Below are 22459 nucleotides of genomic sequence, written 5' to 3'. Positions count from 1 at the left end.
CCTCTGGAATGCCTGCCAGTGTGTGTGTGTGTGCAGCAGTGTTTGGGGCAGTGTGTGGTGACTGAGGTGAATGAAAGGGAGCGCAAGACAAATGCTCCCATTCACACCTGCAAAGAACACACGCACAAAAGCACACATAAGGAAATGTGCAAGTTATGCATGAGGATCACAAGTGAGAAAATGTTTCAGGTAGGCAATTAGAGTGGGCACCATGCTATTGCATACTTGATTTGAAAGGAGCTCTTATTGTGAAGTGCACTTTCACTGTGCTCTCATTGTTAAAGGCCACTGATAACCAGCCATTCTGATTTTAAATGGGCACAGTTTTCTGTAAAAAGTTTTAATTTCCACAGCTTTGATACCAACAATCTTCCAGGTGCTGGCATAAAAGAAAAATCCTTCTCTCCCAAAGTCTCACTATTATTGATGCTCCCGATTTAAAACCTAAATTGGATGACTTCTTCCATTTAAAAGCACATGGCTTTTGTCAGTGAGGGCACCGGCAGTAAAGGAAAGCAGTATCCCTATAACCTGTCTAATTTCACACATTGAGGCTTTATGTATTCGATATAAGTGCCACACTGTACACTGAGTGCTGGAACTGTCAGATGTGACATAGCCTATACTTCAAATGCTGATATAACCACAAGCGACACAGTGAGCCTCAAAGAATCAACATTTAATCGCTGAAGTTTACCTGGAAGCAACTCACACCTGTTGAAAATCTAAATATCACAGGTCACTTACAGATAACTTGTCATTACTATTTAATCCTGAAAACCCAGAAACTGCAAGTCTCACTTCATCGGTCTCAGAATAAACACTTTTTAATAATCTGTACAAATGTACATAGACATAGCTGTTTTTTCTATTCTGTATCTTGTAAACTTTTATATTTTTATTTTTTGACCTCTTATGCCACTGTGCCTGCTTTTTGTAACCTGCTTGCTGTAATGACTAAATTTCCCTGCTGTGGGATCAATAAAGTCCTATCTTATCTTATCTTTATTGCCTACTTGAGTCTTCACAAAGGTAAATGGGCTCACTCCATAATTAATGTAAAACAGTGACATCCTGTGGTTGTTTAACATATCTGTGCTGTTCAGACGAGCTTGTGGTGATTGACACAATACAAAAGATAAATTACAAGACGACAATATGCGATCTGCTTTCCTAAAAGCATTACAGATGACTTTGCTCCCTCGAATGGGTCAAGCTGCGTGTTTGTTTGCTCTAACAAACTTAAAACACTGATCCTGGTACTGACACCTCACCATTTGTGTAATTTAGCAATGTGGACAAAGTCATTCATGCTTTTTTCCTTCTCCTCACGTTGCTGCACTGCATTTAACTTTTTCCTTTCTTATTTAATCATGCAGTACTTCAACCACACCCCCCACAAATAGGATCATTAATCACTCAAATCCCAATTACATTTTTTTTAAAGAATTTTAGATGTTGTTTCAAACCAGCAAATAGCTTTAATCAATCAAAACAACATTTATCTAGAAACCCTCTTGATTGAATGTGTTTTGCATCCGCCATTAAAGTAACCATTGATCCTCTTTTAGTGGCAGACAGGTGAAAGATCAGTTTCATTACTTTTACATCTTAGTGTGGTCAGTGACAATGTAGACTATGCAATTCTAATTAACTGCTTCAAGTTTGGGACTGGCATGAAGGTCACAGCACTTAATTGGTTCGGCTGATGTAACACACTTTCTGTCACAATGGGAAATGCCACTTCCCTGACATGCAGGACTCTGCGGGGCTTCTGGTTACAGGATTCGTTTTGCTCTCCATTGCTCGATGCTCTCGTTAGGCCAAATAATCCATAAGCACAGCAGTTGCCGCTTCTTGCATTGTTACACACTGTTCGTGCACAGATACAGTTGACTAAAATGATGAGTCACTCTTAAAGAACATCATTGAGGCATAAACAAGCAGCTGCTTGAAAGAGATGCAGTTTTTCATGGAGAGAGATGCAACCTCTCTTCTGCAGTTTTTAATCATTTGAGGAAAGTCCTGTGGACTCTCGTGGTTGTAACACTACATCACAATATAGCAGCTCTGTAGTTACACAACAAAATCACATTACTTCAATTGTGGCTTTTGGTATCTGAATTTATTTTTAGGTCTTATTGATTTTTTTTAAAGCACAGTTGGATCTGGCCTAAAGCTACTGTTATAACAAACTTGAGTCAGGAAAGAGCACCAGATTCACACGTAGGGCCCTTTTTGTGATCCCGAAAACAAGTTTAAGACCAACTGAGGTGGAGCTTTGCCCTCAGACTTTGAAATGACCTGCCTTAGGCCAGGTTGTTCAAAGGCCTGGTCTGCAACCACCACTACAGGTACTAGCAATTCTACTGCTGTTACCAGCAGTAGAATTACCAGTTTGTTACAGGTATGTTTTTATAGCATCTATTTGATTACATTTTTATTTTTAACAATGTATGATGTGCACGCACGTTACACGCACTGTTATTACTGGTATTAATTTTGTTGTTTGTCACCAAATAAATGCATTCCACCGTGCAAGCAGCACATAAATAAACATGAACTCTAGATGGTAAAGTTAATCTGCTACACATGGAAGACATCTTATTACACAGCACCATGTGGTGTACCTGCTGATGATCTACTTGAGGACAGAAATGCCAAACTGAGCCTGGCTGCTGGGGTTGTGGAAATGAGTGCCACTGTTTTGCTGTTTTTGAAGTAAACACATAATTATTCTACTGGTTACGAACAACCTGATGAAGCAGCGTGTGTGTATAATACAAGCCTGTATGTGCGTGAGCGAGCGTGACTGTATGCACTCACGTGTTTTTCTGGATGAACATATGTGTGCAAGTGTTTGTTGGATCACGTGTTTCTACAAACCCTTTCTGTGGTACGGAAAGTTTCCATCTCAACCTCATTGCCCTGTTGAACTAATGTCTGCATCTGGCGCACATGTTCAACATGACACCAAGTGTACAGGCTTATTTGGCCTGCGAAGGCTTATAAGGCTTACACCTCCTGCTTATGGGAAAGTGGATATGACACAACCTGCAGTAACAACCAGACAATCTAATTCCTGGTTATTAAATGCAGACTTCAAAATGCTCTTTAAAGCTGACAGTGCTACTATTACAGATTTGGGGGCTCAACTGTAATGGCAAGTTATGAGCTGACATGTCTGGCAAACATTAGTTGTTTGATTGCTTCTAGCAGAAATCCAAATAATGGTTGAAATCTACGAGGTTGTGCTTAGTTCAGCTTTAATCTTGAGTTCAGCAATGTGCCAAAAGTGAAGTAGTGCTTTAAACCCCCACCCCCGAGGGGCCATCTCTGCACATAACAATTAAAAGTGTTTAAGAAAGTACAGCTCCCAACTCAATTTTCGTTCCATTGTTTTGGTCTTCACATCCTCTGAGGGTGTGGGACAACTCAAAATGACGTGTGGTAGCCATGGCAATGCCATTGCCAGTCCTAACACCCAATATTTTTGATGTGTGACATGAATAAACAGAGGACACACATACGCAAACACACACACCAACACACACATATGCTAATGTAAGCACTCCTCATTTTACTACCTCTTAGTTACAAATCACTGTTTGTTTTTGTCCTACTTTAACTCTGAAGAGCTCTGCTGACTGAGGTGCACAAGCCTGAATACACAAAAACTGAAATGTATCACATCTGACATTGTTCACAGAAGAAGCTGGGTGTTCTCATTAGGACATCTATTTGATGGTAATGGATTTAAATCCATGATGCCTAAAAGACTTAGAATTCCCAGCGCAGAGAAGATCGTGTGATGTATTACATAAATCGAGGGAAGAAAAATGCACAAATATGTTTATTTGATTAATTTATACAGGACAGATAATTATTCATGCCAAAGGAAACTTTGTGCAGAGCTAAACATTCATTACGACTGGACCATGGCAAACATCCTTTGCAATCCATTGTTCACTTTTATACCAGTATTTCCACATCTGAAAATAGCTGACAGTATGTAGCCACTACAGAAAATTAATATCAAAACATAGTGTTCATCTTTTCTTCCCTGTGTCCCGTGGACTTAATTTCCGTGTTGAATTCAATTTCATCCTTGCACACCTCTTTTCTGCCAAAGAAAGAAAGAAATCAAAATCCATTAGAAGAACAAACACACTGGCTGAAGCTGCACTCTGAATGGTACAATTTGAAAACTGAACGATATTTACTTTTCACCGTCTACTGACCACCTGAATGGAGGTGCACGTGCAGCTTTATGAAATAAAACTGGTCTGATATTGGAGGTACTGTGTGCTTACATTTTAGCAACCTGTTCTCAAAGCTCATCACATACAGATCGTGGTGAAGACCCCTTAGCGTCACTTTTTTTTTACAGCACTGGGAACCCCTTTAGTAGGGTTAACGATTAGGGTTAGGGTTAGTGCTGACCAAGCGTGATTATGTGACGAGTTGGGAGTGAGAATGTGTTGATTTTTCAAGCTCTCAAAGCCTGTGCAATGAGCCAAAGAATCAACAAAAAAGTTTTAACAAGACTAAGAGTCTGTAGCCATAATAGCAGCTCTGAGAGGCTGTACTTAAGAGCAGTGATGCTTTGAGTTAAATGCTAACATCACCACGCTAACATGCACACAATGACAATGTTACCATGTTGACATCTAGCAAGTTTAAGACATGATTGTCTGTTCAGAAATTTCTTGGCAATCAATGCAGTTGTCAAAAAAAATCACTCAAAGCCTCAAATATCTACCTTGTTGGGGCCCTTGAGGAAAAGTCAGAGAATCACCAAAATCAATAAAATTTGTACTCTGGGGTCCTCATCAATGTCTATAAAGTTTCACGGCAATGCATCGAACATCTATTGAAATATTCAGTCTGCACCAAAGAGGTGGACTGACTGACGATCTGACAGACCAACATGCCCCGAGCCATGCCAGCAGCATGGCTAAAAATACATTAAAAATACAGCCATTAAGGCATATATAAACTTTATATGTGAGGGGCATTCACATAATACAGTACCCTATTGTTCATTCACTGATACATGTATATACATGCACATATAATACTTTAAATATGGAATAATATACCCAAGCAAAAATGTAGACAAAGTAGACAACTGCAGTGCAGGCAGTAATCCATCCTACGATCAGCAGAACAGGGAAGAGTTTGTGGGATGAAGCTGTTGGACCCACATCTAGAGAGACACATATAGAAACAATAACACAGTGTTGGGAGGATGTGGAAAGATTTATTGAATTGAACTTTTGCCTCAGTCTTGTGCGTGGAATGTCGGTTTCTTACCTCTCTTGGACATGGCACCTCTCTCTGCTCTAATCTTCTTGTTGTGATGGGTGCAATGCCAGGTTCCATGCTGTGAGGAGCTGACACTGGAATCCGGCAGGGCAGGGTGGAACAAATCTGCTGGACTTGGAATTAAATCCATCCTTAGCCCTTCATCGGTCCCATCTACCCTCAGGCTGTCCCCCTCTACTTAGTGTCATAAAAAGCATAATATTACTGACAGAAACCTACATTTTCTCTCATCCCTTTGAGGTGAGGCCATTCCTGTCACACCCTTTTCTCTGTGGACCTAGTCCCAGCTGTGCCAGGCCCTGGGCTCCTCTTTATGTATGCCCCTGGAGAAGCTGCTGCACCTGGGGCTGGCAACGTTGTCTCTAGAGGGTTTACTGGGTTGTCTTCAGTTGCGCCAATATGGGTCAATATCAGAGCTACAGGAAAACTCATTTTAGTAAACAGCATATGATCAAAATTCAGTTCAGTTTTATGATGGCATGACTGAAGCACTTGAGCACGGCCTTGAGTCTGTAAAGGAAGCACAGTGCACAGACTTTAAGGGAATCAAATGCTTTCCTGTCAAGAGTTTGATAACACTGATAGTGCTCTCATGTTTGTAGGATAAATATGAAGTTACAGCCACTATTTTTGACAAATCTCAAAAGAGATATAACATGTTAATTAATGGACTTTACAGGTGCTGGGAGGCAGATTTTATTAACCTCAGACGGAGACAGGCTAGCTGTTCCCCCCGTTTTCAGTCTTTGTGCTAAGACAAGTTAAATAAGCTGCAGCTACACGTTGAACGAAACGAGGGGAATGGCATACAAGTGAATATGAGTAAAAGAGTGAATAAGCGTATCTCCCAAAATGTCAAACTATTCCTTTAGAGGCAAGGAAAAGGGCAGACAGGAGGAGAGGAGAGAAGAGGAAAGGAGCAGTAATCACTGGAGACTATTTAAGGACCCACAAGGGCTGAAGAAGAAGAGAGGAGCAAGAGAAAGCCGAGGTGGTCCAGAAAATGAAGAGCACAGGAAGGATGAGAGGAAGGGAAGAAAGAGAGTAGAGAAAGGAGAGGGCACTCATGGTGTAATTGGATGAACACTTGTCACTGACAGGGTCTGCTCCTGAAAATGACAGCTCTCTCTTTCTCCCTCTAACCCCTTTCATCATTAATAGGCCCCTCTAATCTATTTGTACATCTACACAAGCACACTCACATGCCACATATAGCCCATCATCAGTACGGTGAGATTTGAGAGATACGGGGTTGATTTGATTGCATAATTACATGGAATTACCCAACCCCTGTTGTCACCGAAGAGCGTGGCTGTTGATGACCATCAAAGATTCATATTCAAAGGTTTTTTTCAGATCTGTAAAGTGCATGCAATGAGAGAAAGGCTGTTGCTACAAACTACTATACTGTGTCTCATATTAAGATAATAAAAACCACAATTGCATCATCTGTTTTGAAACCGCTCTCCCTGGCGGTGTGAATGAACACACCTCCTGTTAAGTCCAAATTACTGCACGCTCTATTCTCTCCCTTCAATAGCAAACTAATTTTCTCCTCCTGGTAAGCCACAATCGGATTTCCCTCCCATGTGGAATTAATTTCTGTTTATCAAATGCATCATCTTCCTCTTCCTTCCTTTGCTGTGGAGAGAGAGATGACCCGCAACCGCTGTTGCTCAAGGTGCGTATTCACCCCTATTACAGAGCTGAGGTGTGGGTTGGTGTTTTGAGCAGGAAATGGAATAATAACACACTGTTTGCACAATATGTTGCATGACTGTTGGATTGGCCTCTGTTCCAACCACAAAAACAGTATTTTTCTATAAAGGTTACAAATTCTCCTCACAGGAGGTTGTGATTTTCCGGCTGTTGGCGCTTTCATTACTTCGATCTGGTTGTGTTTACTCTCTGTGTCTCATGTGTTAACTTATCAATGCTGTTTAGACTTTGTCCTTCATTTGGATTTCCCTCGCTGCACGTCTGTCTTCCAAGTGATGAATATCTGTGCTCTGCTCCTCTGCTGCCTTGCTGGGATGATCCAGGGGGTTTATGGATAGGAGCCCTGCCAGCTGATGGTAAAGTCTAATCCACATAATGTTTATCAGGTGAAGGCACCACAGCCTCAGCTGGAATTTCAGAGTGAGAAGGTTAATGCTTCCCGTGAAATGTAAGAATCTGAAGACTATTTTCTCCTCTTTTAGCTGAGCTATGTTAAATACACTCTGTCATCACAGGTCTTGATTTCTGATGTTCATCTCTCCTGTTATGATTTTCTCGTCCCAGCTGCTGGAGTTTTAACCAGGGAGCTTATCTCTGGTTTTAGGCTATGATCATTTCAGTGGAGGAAATTAACAGTAACTGAGACCCTCTGCCTAACTTCACCCTCGGCTATCTGGCAGCTGATACTTGCCAAGCAGAGAGCATCACTCTCTTAGCAGCCATGGCTTTTGTAACTTGACAGGAAGTTCATTTGGTACGCCCAGAATGTGGATTAGTGCCTTCATTTCCAGTTAGTGTTGGTGATGCACACACTTCAGCCTCCATTGTTGTGGCAAACACCCTTGGGGTGTTTGATATACCCATGGTGAGTATAATTGATGTGTTGCAAACATAATAATGACTCATGTGCTTTCATTTTGTTGCAAAGTGTTTGTATTACAGTGCCATATGTCTCTCTTCTCTTCTTGCACATTTTTGTTTGGGCTGCAGTGTGTTACATTGCTGTCTCTCAAGAGGAAGCTCATGGGTCCCAGTCCCAATAGGTCTAACTTCAGCTGCCTGTGCTCAGTTTGTAAGCTCTGTGTTCATGTGGGTTTCCTCTGGCTGCTCCTGTTTTCTTCCAAATCAAATACATGAATGTTCGGTATTAGAGAAGCTCCCTCAATTACCTTTGATAAAAGCACCAGCCTCAAGACTTGGAGCATATTCTTAGTCAATGCACAGTAGCTGCTCACTGCTCCTAAATAGTTTATATGGGTCAAACACAGAGGATCAAGTGTCTCCATGGGACAACTTCAGTATAACTCAGCTATATTTCTGTATTCCATACTCACTGGCACTCACTTTTTTTCTCTTCCTGTTTCCTTGTCTATCTCCAATTATCTAACAACCATTCTTCACAGGTGAGCTACTCAGCCTCCTGTAAGTGTTTGAGTGATAACAGCAGCTACATGCTGTTCTTCCGCACAAAGCCCAGCGATGCTGCACAAGTGTGGGCCACGGCTGAGCTGCTGCAGCTGATGGGGTGGGTTTGGGTGGGCCTGGTGTCTGTGTCTGTGGCAGATTTGGGATTCAGATGTTAATGGATACACTCAGGGGAACTGAAGTGTGTGTTCCCTACCATGAAGTGATTCCAAGGGTGCCATAGTTCCTCATTTTGAACGTGTTGCTACATATCTCCTCTCTTTCCTTTTCATTCTCTACCATTTTATCTCTTTCCTATCATCTGCAGTTCTCTCTTTGATTCTTAATATCTTTTTTTTTTCATTCCTAGAACTATGCAAAGGTCATTTTATTATTAAATCCTTAAGATTTATCATAATCAGAATGCATCAGATAATTGCTGATGAGGCTTGGATTACATGATACTTTCCCAGAGACCTGATGTTCAGGCTCAAAGGCCATAGATGAACAAAACTGATGGAAAAAGAGACAAATCATCATCAATCATTTGAAACATCATTCACAAAATGTTTTCATTTCTCATTTCATTTGCAATATCCATGTCTTTTAAATTAAACTGCATTCATTCATTTGTTTAACTCCCCTCTGTGATGAGTCACTTCTAGGCATTGGGGAGAGTTTATACACAGATGTGTCCCAGCTAAGAATCACTTATCGCTCACACAATAAAAGATATGCTGAACTGTGAACCTGAAAAAGACTTACTAGCCTTCCTGCAAGGCCAGAACCCTGATGTCTAGATGCTTCAGCCCGAGCAAGTAAAATATCAATTCTACAATTTGTCATAATGTGTGTAGCTTGTTGTACCCAAGAGCCGAATGTAGACAAGGATCAGTGTGCAAACAGTTTATTGTTAACAGTTCAAAATGCTCAGAGTATGCAATCCAAGGAGGCTGAGCCGGGCACACTGGGTGGAGAATGGATCAGAATTTCAAAGACAAGGAGACAAAACACAGGTAAGAGTTTAGGAGAGTCAAGCATAGAGGAAATCACTTGAGCAAAAAAGGAGCTGTGATGACACACCAGGCAGAACAACTGGCAATCTGGTGTGAAGAACCAGGGTTTATATACCGTGTAGGCTGATTACTGATGAGCCACAGGTGTGCAGGTGGGATGGCAGCAGGAAGGAGCAGGTGAGCCACGCCCAGCTCAGCTCAGCTCAGATACAGACAACGACACACAGCAAGTCAGAGAGAGAACACACACACAGGGAGATACTGCCAATCCTAACACAATCTTTGGGTGTCACAAACATCATTTTCAGAAGAGATGAAACACCCTTTCTCTCTTAGATAGCCCACTACCTACATGAAGAGAACTTTACAACACTGTTAACTGACTCTGTCATGAGCACAGACCCACCTGCCTCATGTGATATCATGAACGGGCATGGATCAACTCAGGGAACAATAGGGTTTGTCACTATGGGCCATTGTGTATCCTCTCAAGGTTCACATGGCCAGTTTCACACAAAAATGAACATAGTGGTGCGGGGAGGAGGCAGCAGTCATAAAGTATGAATTTTTGCTTTTTTTTTGTATCATAAGTCTCTTTTACACACTCAGAAATTCAATATGTGAGTGTCTCTGCTTCTAAATTCTCAGTATATGATGAAATATTACTATAATATTACTACATCACCCGATACTAAGTGCCTGTGCCTGTGTGCAGTAGTCCTTGCTCTCCTGGTACGAGGAAAGTTGTGCAGAAAGGTAGGCCTGCGTGCTGCTTTGACTGTCTTGTGCGGAGGGAGAAATTAGAAACAAAACATGTACTTTGAAGGGTTCACTTAATTTTAGAATTTGACGTTGTTTTTTTCTTAACATTTGGTGTGGAACAGAGCATTGATTTTGTACCTTGAAACCCCTGAATCAAGATCAAACTCAGGATGGATTTAAGCCCAAGAATGGCCCTCACTGTGTCTACATGAGTAATTAAGTGCCTTTAAAAAACTTCATTCATTCATTAGTTTTTTAAACAAACGATGTTTACTAGTCATTTGGCTTTATTATTTGTTTACCTAAAAGCACTTTTATCACTTTTTGCATGATCTATATTTCTAGCACCTATTCAACTCTCTTCATTGTAATTAACAAATAAGATTTGATGTATAGAATGTATATCTTGTTGCTAAAAGTGTTTCTGACTTCGGTGACACAAGATTCTACACATAAACATAATTTTCATTTCAAACGTAGAGATATCATTTTTGGTTTGGTTTCAGCATTAACTTGAAAACTTTTATGAGGTCAAATCTGCACTTGTGGCAGGTTTTGTCAACTTTTTTCTTTATTGTGTGAGTGACAATTGTGTTAAACATTATGAGAATAAGCTGTAAATGAAAGCTGTGACTGAAGGGTTTTAACTGCATCTGGCATTAATAACAGGCAATACCTTCAGATGTATCTGTGGAAAACAATAATGACACATCTGCTTTCTCTGTCTCTCCGTCTTAGGATCACTGCAGTGTATTCAATGTCTTGTCCATTTTTTTTTTTCTTCCCAATTCAAACCACACAGTGTGCATTCCCCCAGCAGGTGGATTTCTTTCTTACAATGACACCACAGGAATCACCCTCTCCATCATCTCGGCTGTCGGAGCAGCACTGACAGCTGCCAAATTTGCCACCTTCCTTTACTACCGACACACACCTTTGAATAAAGTATAGCACTATCCTAGATGGTGCCAAATTACATTTTGGAGAGTATTACGTTGTAGTTTCATCATGCTAAGAGAATAATGGTGTAATGACATCGCAGTTTCCTGACCCATTAACATCACATTGGCCTTCTGGGCTGTCTCGGGAAGGAAACTCCTCGACAACTTTAATGAAGGCAAACCGACCGCATTCAGCATGCTGATCTTCTGTACTGTCTGGGTCACCTTTGTGTCACTCTACAATAGCTCTCTTGGGAAGAAAACTGTTGCAGTGGAGATTTTTTGCCATCTTGCCCTCAAATTATGGCCTTCTGTTCTGCATCTTAACCTCCAAGATGTTTTATTATTCTTCTGAGGCCTGAAAAAAACACTAAAATACACCAAATAGTGGGAAATACCAACGCCTCATGGTCAAAAGGTGAAGGCAAAAAAAGTTCAAGTGGAAGTGAAAACAAAATTTTTGCGAACTGTGTGAAACATGCAACAACAACAAAAACGAACGACACAATCAACAAATAAATGTTCTTGAAAGTGATAATATTCACTGCTGTTTGTATGCAAATGTTGTCACTTTTCTTCTGCGCTCATATAAATAACCTGATCTAAGCTAATAAATGTTTCGGTTGAATGCACTGTAGTAAAATATGTGCATACTATTATGTTTGCATAAATAGAAATAAACATCTCATCATATTATCAGCTCATGAGTGAGTGTGGAGCCACTCTGTCAGCCCATCACAGGTGTTCACTCCTCATACAGTGGATATGTTTTTGTGTTGCACATTGTGAAAATTGTTCGCTCTCACACATATTGTTTATCGTGAGAAACTGTGTATTGCTGTCTCTCGATTGCTGTCAACACATTTTTTATCTGTCCTCCCATTTTAGAACATCCTAGCATAAATCTGGTGCCTAATATGATTAGCATAGTGATTCATGCAAATAAAAAAAAAAGTCATCATTGCCACCGCTACATCAATTTAGGGGGATTTTTGAGACCTTCGGATCATTCACTGCCGTATATAATGTAGGCAACCACATGGGCCCCAGTGAATGGTGCTATTATGGCAGAGACCATTAGTTTCAGCAGCAGTTTCTATGGTGCCCATCTCCTCTATGACACTGCCTCTCACTAACATAATAGGTGAAAGAAAGTTGGAGAGAAGCTACCTGAAAAGAGCTGGTTTCAAGAAGGAAACATTACGGACAGCCAGGACTATGGTGAAAGGAGATGAATGAATGAATCTATGCAAGACATGCATCAGTCACTCAGCTTGCATAATGATTATATAAAGTCATTTGATACGTACACTTACTTTACTCCATTAAATCTCTTTTCTGTCATGCTACATTATGTCCTCAAATGCTGTTGTCGTTAAAACACTGGTGCATGTACGAAAGATGGAGAAGAGAAGAGAAATACTGAACTTCACACTGAAATAGATAGCCCCACAACTGCACTAAATGTTTCCTAATGAGCTATTGATTCAACTTTATGGTCATTTTTTAGATCGTTCATAGGGTTTTAACACAAATATTGATTTATTTGTATTTTGTCTAATGTTGGTAAAGGTCTAGATGTGCATACTTTTCACTTTTGCAGATCTGTTCACCTATATTAAGCATATACTATCAGAATTTTTTTCTCTTGTCATGTTACATAGTTTTTCAGTGTTTATCACCAATGCATCAGCAATCCAAGCAAGATATATTTGACCTCTGCCAGCTTATGCTGCCTTGAAAACTCACAGAAATGTTGCATATCAGCACGCAACTGACACATTATGCCAATTGCAGCTTCTGTAATTATGATTTGCCTCCTGAATTGCTTGTGTTAGTTGCAAACACTTCACAACTGAGTGGGAGGAAAAGTCTCAAGTAGTTGTCAAGTAGAAGTTACAAGTGGATTGCTGAAGACACTTAACAGAATATTTGTTTAACAACTCTACAAATTACTTCCTAAAAACAGACTATTAAGTTCAAGCAACACTCAGAATAAAACGTGTGATACAGGTGGCACCAAATTCATATTCACGGCCGCTGAATTTTAGTCCAATCACAGCTAACACTTCCTTTCACCTCAAGAGGACATATCACAATTCATGACACAATATTTCGTTTTACTTGTTTAACCTCTGGCTTTGGTGAGGTAAACCCTCATGTGTCCCTGGGCATGTCTTTTGTCATTAAAGGTAAACATCTGGTCAGCATTTGCCCCCTGAAAAAGTCCCTGATGACAAGACTGATGATACAATAGATAGCTGTATGTCAGTAGAAGCCATGCCATTATTACACACTTTAGTTTCCCTCATGTGTTTACCTTTATACTGTCAGCAAACCTATGTCATCACATCTCAACTTGTTCTCTCTCAGCAGTTTTAGGAATGGATTTCTGTGAATTCTGGACTTATTCTCTACACTCACTTGCTCTTTTAATATATTTTTCACAGTCACGACACACTTTGTGTAATGTCTGCGTGCCTGTAATTTGATGGCCTATTCATTTTATTGAAGAAATTACAGCACAGTGTTTTCTCATTCAGATTATTTAACCCTCAAACAGAGATGATCGATTCTGTTCTTCTTAATTAGATCAAGCAAATACTGCTACCAACTGCTCTTTGAAATGAAACAGAGATGGGCTGTGCACTATGAAGAGAAATGTATCTGCTGTCAGGACAGAGGACAGAGGAGATGAAAATGCAAGGGGTAAGAAGAGTGAAGGTTAGGAAATAACTGTAAATCGAGTAATACAGTGTCAATAAAACACTGCTGTCCATCTGCCCCCCGACACCTTTTCCTCTTGTCTGTCCCTGATGAACGTCAGAGACCAATTTATTCCTCTGCCTTGGGAGAAACAACAGATCAATCAGTGGTGGATAATCAATGTTAGCCTGAGAGCAGCTGTGGACAGCAGGAAAAATGTCTGACGTTTCAGTTTGTTATTGTAGGGAACAGCCAGGCGTGATGTTTATATGTAAAGGCCTCTGGAGTATGAGGATTTAATTAACCAATGACAGCTGGGATTTCCACGGAGCATACCTCAGAGACGGTGGGCCTCATCATTCTATCTTAGGTCAAATCAGTATGGACACTGCTGCCAAATCCCATTCAGATCCAGCAATGAGCTCTCCTTCACATTCCCACTGAAAACATCCAGTCGTAGCTGGAAAAATTAAACCGTTTGATTTAATCACTTATTATTATTGTTGTATACTGTTGACTGTATGTCCATGATTTTTATTTCTTGTAAATGGGAGTGAAGCCACAAGGGGATTACATAAATTCATACGGTTACATCAACTCTTTTTGATGATGCACTATTTTTTGTATTGTTTCTGTGATTATACTGCCTGTCTTTATTTTACACCACTGACCCACTGAATTCATGAAATGAAAGCAAATATTTAAATACATCAAAGGTAGAACTTACTGTAGTACAGAAGTGAATATGATGCACAGGAAAACGTACAAAGACATTTGGGAAAGTTATTGATAAGAATTAAGGTGGGTGTACATGTCCTGATGGGACACGGTGAATGGCTGAAGAGAATATTGTCAGCACACTACTACCATCTGGTGGTGAGATGTAACTGTTCATACATTGTCCACAAAATGAAATGAGTTCAACATATCTTTTATCTATATGGGGGAAGCCGGTAAAAGAAGTCCACAAAATGTACATGATCTCCTAAAATTTGTCAATGACAGCTTTGGACATAAGGTGTTTCCTTGTATTCTTTTCTGGCCTTAGCAGGATTATGTAGCACTTTGGTGCAAAGATGCAGCCCAGTAGTCCATAACTGGAAGCCAAGATAGCAAACACCTCTGTGACTGTGGAGTACTTCCCTGGAGAGCTGATGTAGGCGGGAACAAAGGCTACCCACACTGCACAAAAAATGAGCATGCTGAAGGTGATAAGTCTGGCCTCATTGAAGTTATCTGGGAGTTTCCTTGCCAGAAAGGCCAAGAGGAGGCAAAGGCTGGCCAGCAGGCCAATGTAGCCCAGCACAAGAGCAAACGCTATGGGTGAACCTTCATCACACAAAAGTATGACAATAGCGCTCTTGCGTGGTGTCAGTTGGCGTGGAGTGGGTGGAGCAACAATCAGCCACACTGTACAGATGATTACCTGCATAAAAAGAAATATCTATTTTTCAAATGTTTTAATAAATGCAGCTCTTATGGTTCAAAACATATAAAAAGAAGTTCTTACCTGGACCAGTGTACAAATGGTAATGATTGCCTTTTGCTGTGCAGGACCAAACCATTTCATCACATTGCTGCCTGGAAGTGTAGCCTTGAAGGCCATTAGCACTACAATAGTTTTCCCCAGAATACAAGAGATGCAGAGGACAAAGGTGATGCCGAACGCTGTGCGTCGCAGCATGCAGGACCACTCAGAGGGCCGGCCGATGAAGGTCAGAGAACACAGGAAACACAGAGTCAAGGAGAAGAGCAGCAGGAAACTCAGCTCAGAGTTGTTGGCCCTGACAATAGGGGTGGTCCTGTGATAGGTGAAGATGAACACCACAACACAGGTACAGAAGGAACCCATGAGGGAAATAGCCATCAGTGTGATGCCCATGGTGTCACCAAAGGAGAGGAAATCCACCTGTTTGGGGACACAGGCTGTCCTCTCAGCATTGGACCAGAACTCTGGCAGGCAACGCACACACTCTATGGCATCTAAAGGAAAAACAAGAAGTCTTTAGCTGCTATCCTGAGGCTTTACCACTGCAACTGTAGGTCTGAATCTCACACATAATGTCAGCGGTTAGCCTTTCCTCACCAGTCTGATTGCTAATCTCCCCAGCTGTACAAACCACACAATCATGGCAGCAGATAGGGAAGTGAGGTCTGATTGCCTTCCGGCTACCTGGAGGACAAATGCTGCTGCATACTGACAAGGGAACCTGAGCAAAAGAAGAAATGCATACTACACTGGTCACAACACAGTCATATAATGAAAATATTATTGCACAAAATGCAATTCACAAAACACTGGTTTATTCTATTGAGATCCCTACTTTGGTTTGGTTGCCATTCCATACAATGTTCTGTTCCTGTATCTGGAGTTTTTGTTTTCCAGCTGTGGTTGTCTCATCAAACTTGCCAATAGTGACATATTCTATTTTTCCGTTTTGTGTCAGCTGCCAGTTAACCAGGTCATACATGGCTGCAGGGTCACCGTTCTCATCAAACTTGATTTCATCACCGAATGAGTTCAAGTGTTCCACCTGTGTTATGTAATGAAGTAGCTAAGGGAGGAAAGTGCATAAATTATTGTGCAGTGTCATCAAATCTTTAATGCTTTTGTATATAATTTTTGTTAATCTAGACTGAATATGGTTTGGTACCTGCCATGGTTGTATATTCCCTATATCTGGACAGGCCTGCAGAGGAAATGGCCCTTTTCCGTTCACACAGCTTCTCATAGCCTTGAGTGCATGGACAATGGCATACACTGCCTTATAGACATTGTAGGAAATCCTTAGCTGTGACACATCTGAATAGATATTCTTAACATTCCCCAGCTCTTCGGCTCCAGAGCATGGAGGTTTACCCTCAATATTACGTTCTTGACCTTCATGCTCAGCCAGGCTACATTGAAACACTTCCTCCCAGAAGGGTATCAGGAAGGGATCTTCAAGGGCATCTGGGCTCAAGGGATGCAAGCGGAGCAGAAAGTCTTGCAATCCAGGGATGTGTGCTCTGCGAATGGCAAATCCCATAGAACCCTGCAGGATGTGGTGGTACTTTTTGGGGGCGGAGAGGACAGCAGCTGTGCTCCAAGCTTCGCTGGCCAACCACTGTATCCCAGTGAGCCCCTGTCTAAATTCAAGAGATGTATAGATGACATTTTTGCAATGACAAACATCAGAAATTCACACATCAGTAAACCAGTGTCATTAAAAACAAAGATTCCAAACTCATGCCTGAGTACTTCATCAAACAACGCAGCTGCATCTTGTTCCACAGCAAACACTAGAATCACCCGAGCCCCAGAGGAACGGATCTTGGAAATGATAGATGAAATTGCAGTCTGTGCTCGGTTCTTAGGAATGATCTCATGGAGGGCAACACAAGCACCTAACTTTCTGACCTAAGAGAGCAACAGAGGAGATATATGACAACTTATTCAATTTAATGTTCACAGTATGTTCAACAAGTTGTGCATTCAAAATTACAGACCCACCTCATTGGCAAAGATGTTAGCTCCACCACGGCCATAGGCATCATCCCCTGCAATCACACCCACCCAAGTCCAGCCAAAATGCTTAACAAGTTGTACTAGTGCATATACCTAGAGAGAGCAAGAGGAGGAGAGAGAATAAGAGAGTAATTTATATTGTTTCAGAAAGGAAAATGTGGGCATGTTTTTGTTTGTGTACAGAGGTTATACCACATTATGAGTGATCTGAGTGTCTGCTGCCTCTAACCTGAAAGAAGTCGCTGGGCATGGTCCTGAAAAAGGCAGGAAACTCCTTTTTATCACTTAAACAGGCACAGCTGGAGAAATAACTCACCTGAATGGATCAAAGTGGTAATTTCAATTTACAATGACGCACGACAAGAAACAATGTCCAACTTTGAAACATTCTCTAATTAGTCAGTTGGACTTAACTCACAGTACACAAAGGTTAAAGCTAATATGTATAGCATTTGAGACCATTGACTTTGACCGTCCCCAGCAGTAGAAATAAAGAAAAAACATTTTGGCAAGAAAAGCAATGCACAGTCCTAGACAGGTCTGCCCTGTCTGGCTTTAACACATGGTAAATCACTGGTATACAGTTGTTGAATCACTATGACTAACTTACCTGGGGCACATGGAAGACTCCCAGGAAACGGGCCACAACGAGAGACTGCGTAGAGCCTCCATCTCCTATTACTACTGGTACAGTCTTATGACAGGTCTCTTTACTCTGTATCTCCCCTTCAATCCCTGGATCCTTCTCACTCCTCACTAACTGCATAGCAGCCTTCAGAGCCTGATGAGGTGTACTGCATGAATCACAGATCTTGTAGCCCAATGTGATGTTGGGAAGGAGTTTGCCATCTCTGTTGATCTCCTCGATGGCAAAGATCATAGTTTGCATCCAACGAAATGTCCGAAAGTTAAATCTGGAAGAGAGAAAATGTTTTGAGGTAGCTTTGAAGCAATTTTTGACACACTTGTAAGTGTGAAGCTCTTTGCTCAATATTTTTCACATAATACTGATGCACAGAACTATAAAAGCAAGATTTTTGCCACATTTGGTCACGTGAGCAGAGATTGAAGTTGCTTGTTCAAGATTTTGCAGCACATACATTTAAGTACCAGCTGAAAACAGCTTACCTGGTGCACTGTGTGGGAGGAGGCGTGGAGGTGAAGGACAGTCTGGGCTCCACCACCATGTCATGAAGGGAGAAGAGTCCCCCTAAGATGATGTCCCCCTTTTTCTCCAGCACAGGCAGGGACATAGAACCTGGGATTATTTTGCATTTGTGGCTCTGGTCTTGGTAGGAGTTTGTGGGAGGAAAAATCACAAACCATAGGAGACTCAAAAACACAAGCTCAGTCCATCTCCCTGAAAGACTTGAGTCTATTGAGCCCATCCAAAAATGACTCATTCTGTCTTTTAGCTGAGTCACCATATACACTTGATTGCAAATGTACATCTATACAGTGCCAGCTCAAGTCATACATGTTTGGATAACCCACAGCAGAAAGTAATGATCCAGACAAGGAGTCTGTAAGGTAAAAAAACATCAAACAATTTCTCGGTGGTCAATAAAAAGCAAGAGCTTATGCACAGAGAAGAATACATTATGACCCTATTCAGACACAGTATCTACAGAAATTCAGAAGGGCAAAGTTTCTTATAAAAAAATAGTGCAGGAAAATCAGCTGTAACTTAAACCAATAAGTAAAAAAGCATATCACCATCAACCTAAATCCTTATATACAAGGGAAAGCCCTATTCTTAATACAAGTTGATCAAACACTTTCAGAGTGCTCCATCTTCATTCTATTGACACTACACAGACAACCTATCCAGTCTTTACTGCCAAATGAGGGATGCTGCTCTCTAGCCTATATATGCTACATGCCTCGTATCCAAACTGTCAGATTTAATTCCTTTCCCCTGGGCTTCTGATCAATGGAAAATGAGCCCCACAGTAACAACAATAACAAGGAACTGGAACCAGCACTTGACCATAATGGAGAGAGACATGAGCTGTGTCATGTCACAATGTCATGCCTGACTAGGCCCAACTCATCCTTCAGTGATGTGAAGAGGCAGGCAGTAGACCCATGTCACAAGGGGCTTCTGAACTAAGTGACATACCTTTCAAACACACACACACACACACACACACACACACACAGAAACAAACTCGATACACATAGTAAACTGCTGAGTGAGAGGAAAACTGAAAACAAAGAGATACATAAGGATCATTATTGTACTGTTTTGAATGTTTGAATGTACATTTACTGTAAGTACATCACAGTGCAGCGTTACCTGACATACAGCATAACTGTTAAGTAATAATTTGCTTTCAATATCACAGCATCTTCATCAGGAACCAGAAATTTGTCTTAAAGTTTTTATTTAACCTTGAAGTATTTTTACAAACTCACTTTTTTTCCACTTATTCTTGCGTGGGGTTAAACAGGCTTAATATGGTGAAGTTAATGAGTCATTAAGCTGTTATGCACATCATTATCAGGAGAAAGCCCGCAGGCTACAAAACAGAGCACCACAGTGTTATGTGTAGCAAAGAAAATTTTAAATGCTGTATGTTGTGCTGCCTCAGGTCATAGAGGTTTGTTATTCACTTAATATGTCCCTGTGTGACACTCAGAAGAGGAAGGACAGCGGGGCCCTAAGACAAAACGCTCAGTATTATCATACAGTTGTTTCCTTTTCTTGTAAGTAAGCCTTTGACAAGATCTTACACTCAAAGTATCAATGCTTCTAGGGGAAAGCTTTATTGTTTCTGAAAACAAGCTGATCAGAAGTGAATAAGGAGACTGCAGCTGTATCACAGCTGTCCTCACGGGCATATGCGATTCAACATAATTAAAGCCCATGAGTAATGAATGTTTCATTCCATTCTATGAAGCTCTTCAATGTGCAGTTTGCAAAAGAAAGACAGACAGATAGAAAAAATGAATAACAAGCAGACAGATAGTCAAATAGAAAGAGCAGTAATTAGCTATAAAGACAGGCATACAGACAGACAGACAGATAGACAGACAGATAGACCTTCAAGGGGAGAAAATACAAACAGAAAGTCTGACAGACAGAGAAGAGCAGGAAAGGAAGAAGAGAAAGGGGGATAGATGATGACAGAGCCAGGTGGTAGCCTGTGGCAGCTGTGGCCACCCCACTTACCATCCAAAACAGCAACTGCTGAACCATTTCTCCTCTATTGCTGTTCTGGGGGGCTTTTTTTTTTTTTTTTTTTTTAGCAATGTACCCAACTGGTCCCCCCCCCCCCCCAGTATAACCAACTCTCTGGCTACCAGTCTGAGGGCAGACTCCTATAATTACCAGAAAGCCATTTCTTTGACAATTATTTTAACTGTTTCATTAATCTACTACTTCAATCCACTTTAATAATAACTGGGCTCATGCATATCAGGTATCAAAGCTTTTCAGTGAGCTCTAATTAATTTTCCATAAAACTGTAAAACCTCACATTGTCTGTTTCTTCTCCTGTCATTCCTCCCTGTGATCATTAAAACTGACACACCTGTGAAAGTTGCCAAAAATATCCATTCTCCCTCTTAAGGAGAATTTCCTTTCCCCTAACAGTAGCAATTGCAGCTAATGTTGGTGGCAAATGGATTGCATCCTTGCTTCACAATAAAATATGCCTGGGGTTTTGTCACTGGAATGCTTTTAATGTGAAGGAGCAGCTACAGTAAATGTTCAGTTTGCATTAGCACTTAATGCTTCAGCATTAGCAGCTCCAATAAGCTGTAAAACAGTGAAAATGTCAGGTTTTCTACCACCGGCTACAAGCTTTTCAGTGTATGTATAGTGAGGCTCAGTCTCAGAGAGCTTCTGGACCTGGAAGAGTGGCATGTTTGTGCCTAGCGAGTTGCCAGTGTTACAGCTGGATTGGATCTCTGTGTGCGCTGAGATTCACCCACTTCCCTTTGTGACCAGCAGGATGTTAAACTGGAACTTGACCATGGAGCGCCCCTGGAGCTCAAGCTAACAGTGCGACAATGGAATCAGCAGGCAGCATGGAGCAGAGAGTATCTGCTAGTCTCTGAGCTAGTTTTAGCTCAATGCACACAACACAAACTTATTTTTCTAATCCAGTGAGTTTGATATATAGGACACTCAAACTGTAAAGAGCAGTGTTAGTTTTCATGTTGGGACAAAGGAGGAGCGGACTGAGTCTGGGAGACAATCAACGAAATTTCCAGGCCTGTCATAAAGAAAATAGGCCTTGGATTGCCTTGACATCTAATAACACGGTGGATGTTTTTGCAGAGATCAAAGGGACCAATTTAATCAAACTGTGTTCGTTCATTTTGGCTGCTTTGTTGTTGTGTAACATTGATGTGATCACTATGACAAACATCAGGTTCTGGATAAAGTTTTATACTGTAGCACTTAGTAGCTGTCAATCATTATGGAAGAATGTAAGAATCATGGGCATTTGATTTGCTGTTTCTACATGAGTGAAATTATTGGCTAACATTACTATTATTCTTAACCTGATACAAGTTTGTACCAAATGTCTTTTAACCTCAATTGAAAAAAGAAAAGCAGAGGAACCAGACACCAAGCAGAAGGGATTCTGGTACAAGCTACATTAGTAATGAGTAGTGAGTGTTGACCTGAGTCTGGCTGCCCCTCTGGTCCCACTGCTGTGGATAGGTACAAACAAATAAAAGGGAACAAAGAAAGAACAGTATGAGTCATTTTAATTCAGTACTTTTTGTGCACTGAAATGTTTCTGAAAGAAGTTCTTGTCAAGTCTGCTCCAATTTGATTCCTTAGTTTCAGTGTTGTTGGAATGAGTATTGCACATGTTTTGCAGTCAGATTCCAATGTCAAAACTCTCCTGTCATGGATTCTGACAGGGCAAAGTACAAAGGTGGTGGCTTGGAGTCATTGTCAGAAGGTCATTTGTGCCTGTTATGGTAGCAGCAGACAGGTATTGGAAGGCCTGGTGTTTCAGTTTCTGTGGCTGCAAAAGCTTGTGTATGGGAGGCCATGGAGAAAGACTTTCAGTCGCCCAAAAAGAGATTCCAGCAAATTATCAGACAGCTCA

At 41.0% G+C, this 22459-nt stretch overlaps 1 protein-coding gene and 1 long non-coding RNA gene across 2 annotated transcripts; both read right to left on the bottom strand.

Annotated features, from left to right (window-relative positions):
* Positions 1–3920: 3920 nt before the first annotated feature.
* Positions 3921–5463, bottom strand: LOC143323006 (uncharacterized). The gene is made up of 3 exons (XR_013077375.1): positions 5317–5463; positions 5103–5209; positions 3921–4123 (listed from the first exon to the last, which is right to left on the bottom strand). It is a non-coding gene; the product is annotated as an uncharacterized LOC143323006 (long non-coding RNA).
* Positions 5464–14861: 9398 nt separating this feature from the next.
* Positions 14862–21366, bottom strand: LOC143323404 (extracellular calcium-sensing receptor-like). The gene is made up of 11 exons (XM_076735234.1): positions 21324–21366; positions 18513–18672; positions 17995–18298; positions 17614–17700; positions 17370–17477; positions 17110–17276; positions 16531–17005; positions 16201–16431; positions 15963–16086; positions 15387–15859; positions 14862–15302 (listed from the first exon to the last, which is right to left on the bottom strand). The coding sequence occupies exons 1-11, from the start codon at positions 21364–21366 to the stop codon at positions 14862–14864; spliced, it is 2613 nt and encodes an 870-aa protein (XP_076591349.1).
* Between the last annotated feature and the right edge of the window lie 1093 nt (positions 21367–22459).

This window comes from Chaetodon auriga, chromosome 7 (assembly GCF_051107435.1).
Source record: "Chaetodon auriga isolate fChaAug3 chromosome 7, fChaAug3.hap1, whole genome shotgun sequence".
Classification (NCBI taxonomy): Eukaryota; Metazoa; Chordata; class Actinopteri; order Chaetodontiformes; family Chaetodontidae; genus Chaetodon; species Chaetodon auriga.
This window is presented reverse-complemented; position numbering and strand designations above follow the sequence as displayed.

Bases quoted from the DNA above. Each gene is read 5' to 3' on its own strand.
- LOC143323404 (XM_076735234.1), bottom strand. From the start codon at position 21,366: ATGGTCAAGTTCCAGTTTAACATCCTGCTGGTCACAAAGGGAA. The intron at 17,277-17,369 runs GTGGGTCTGTAA...TTGCTCTCTTAG, and splicing joins CTAACATCTTTGCCAATGAG to GTCAGAAAGTTAGGTGCTTG. The intron at 16,432-16,530 runs GTACCAAACCAT...TTCCTCCCTTAG, and splicing joins GGAATATACAACCATGGCAG to CTACTTCATTACATAACACA.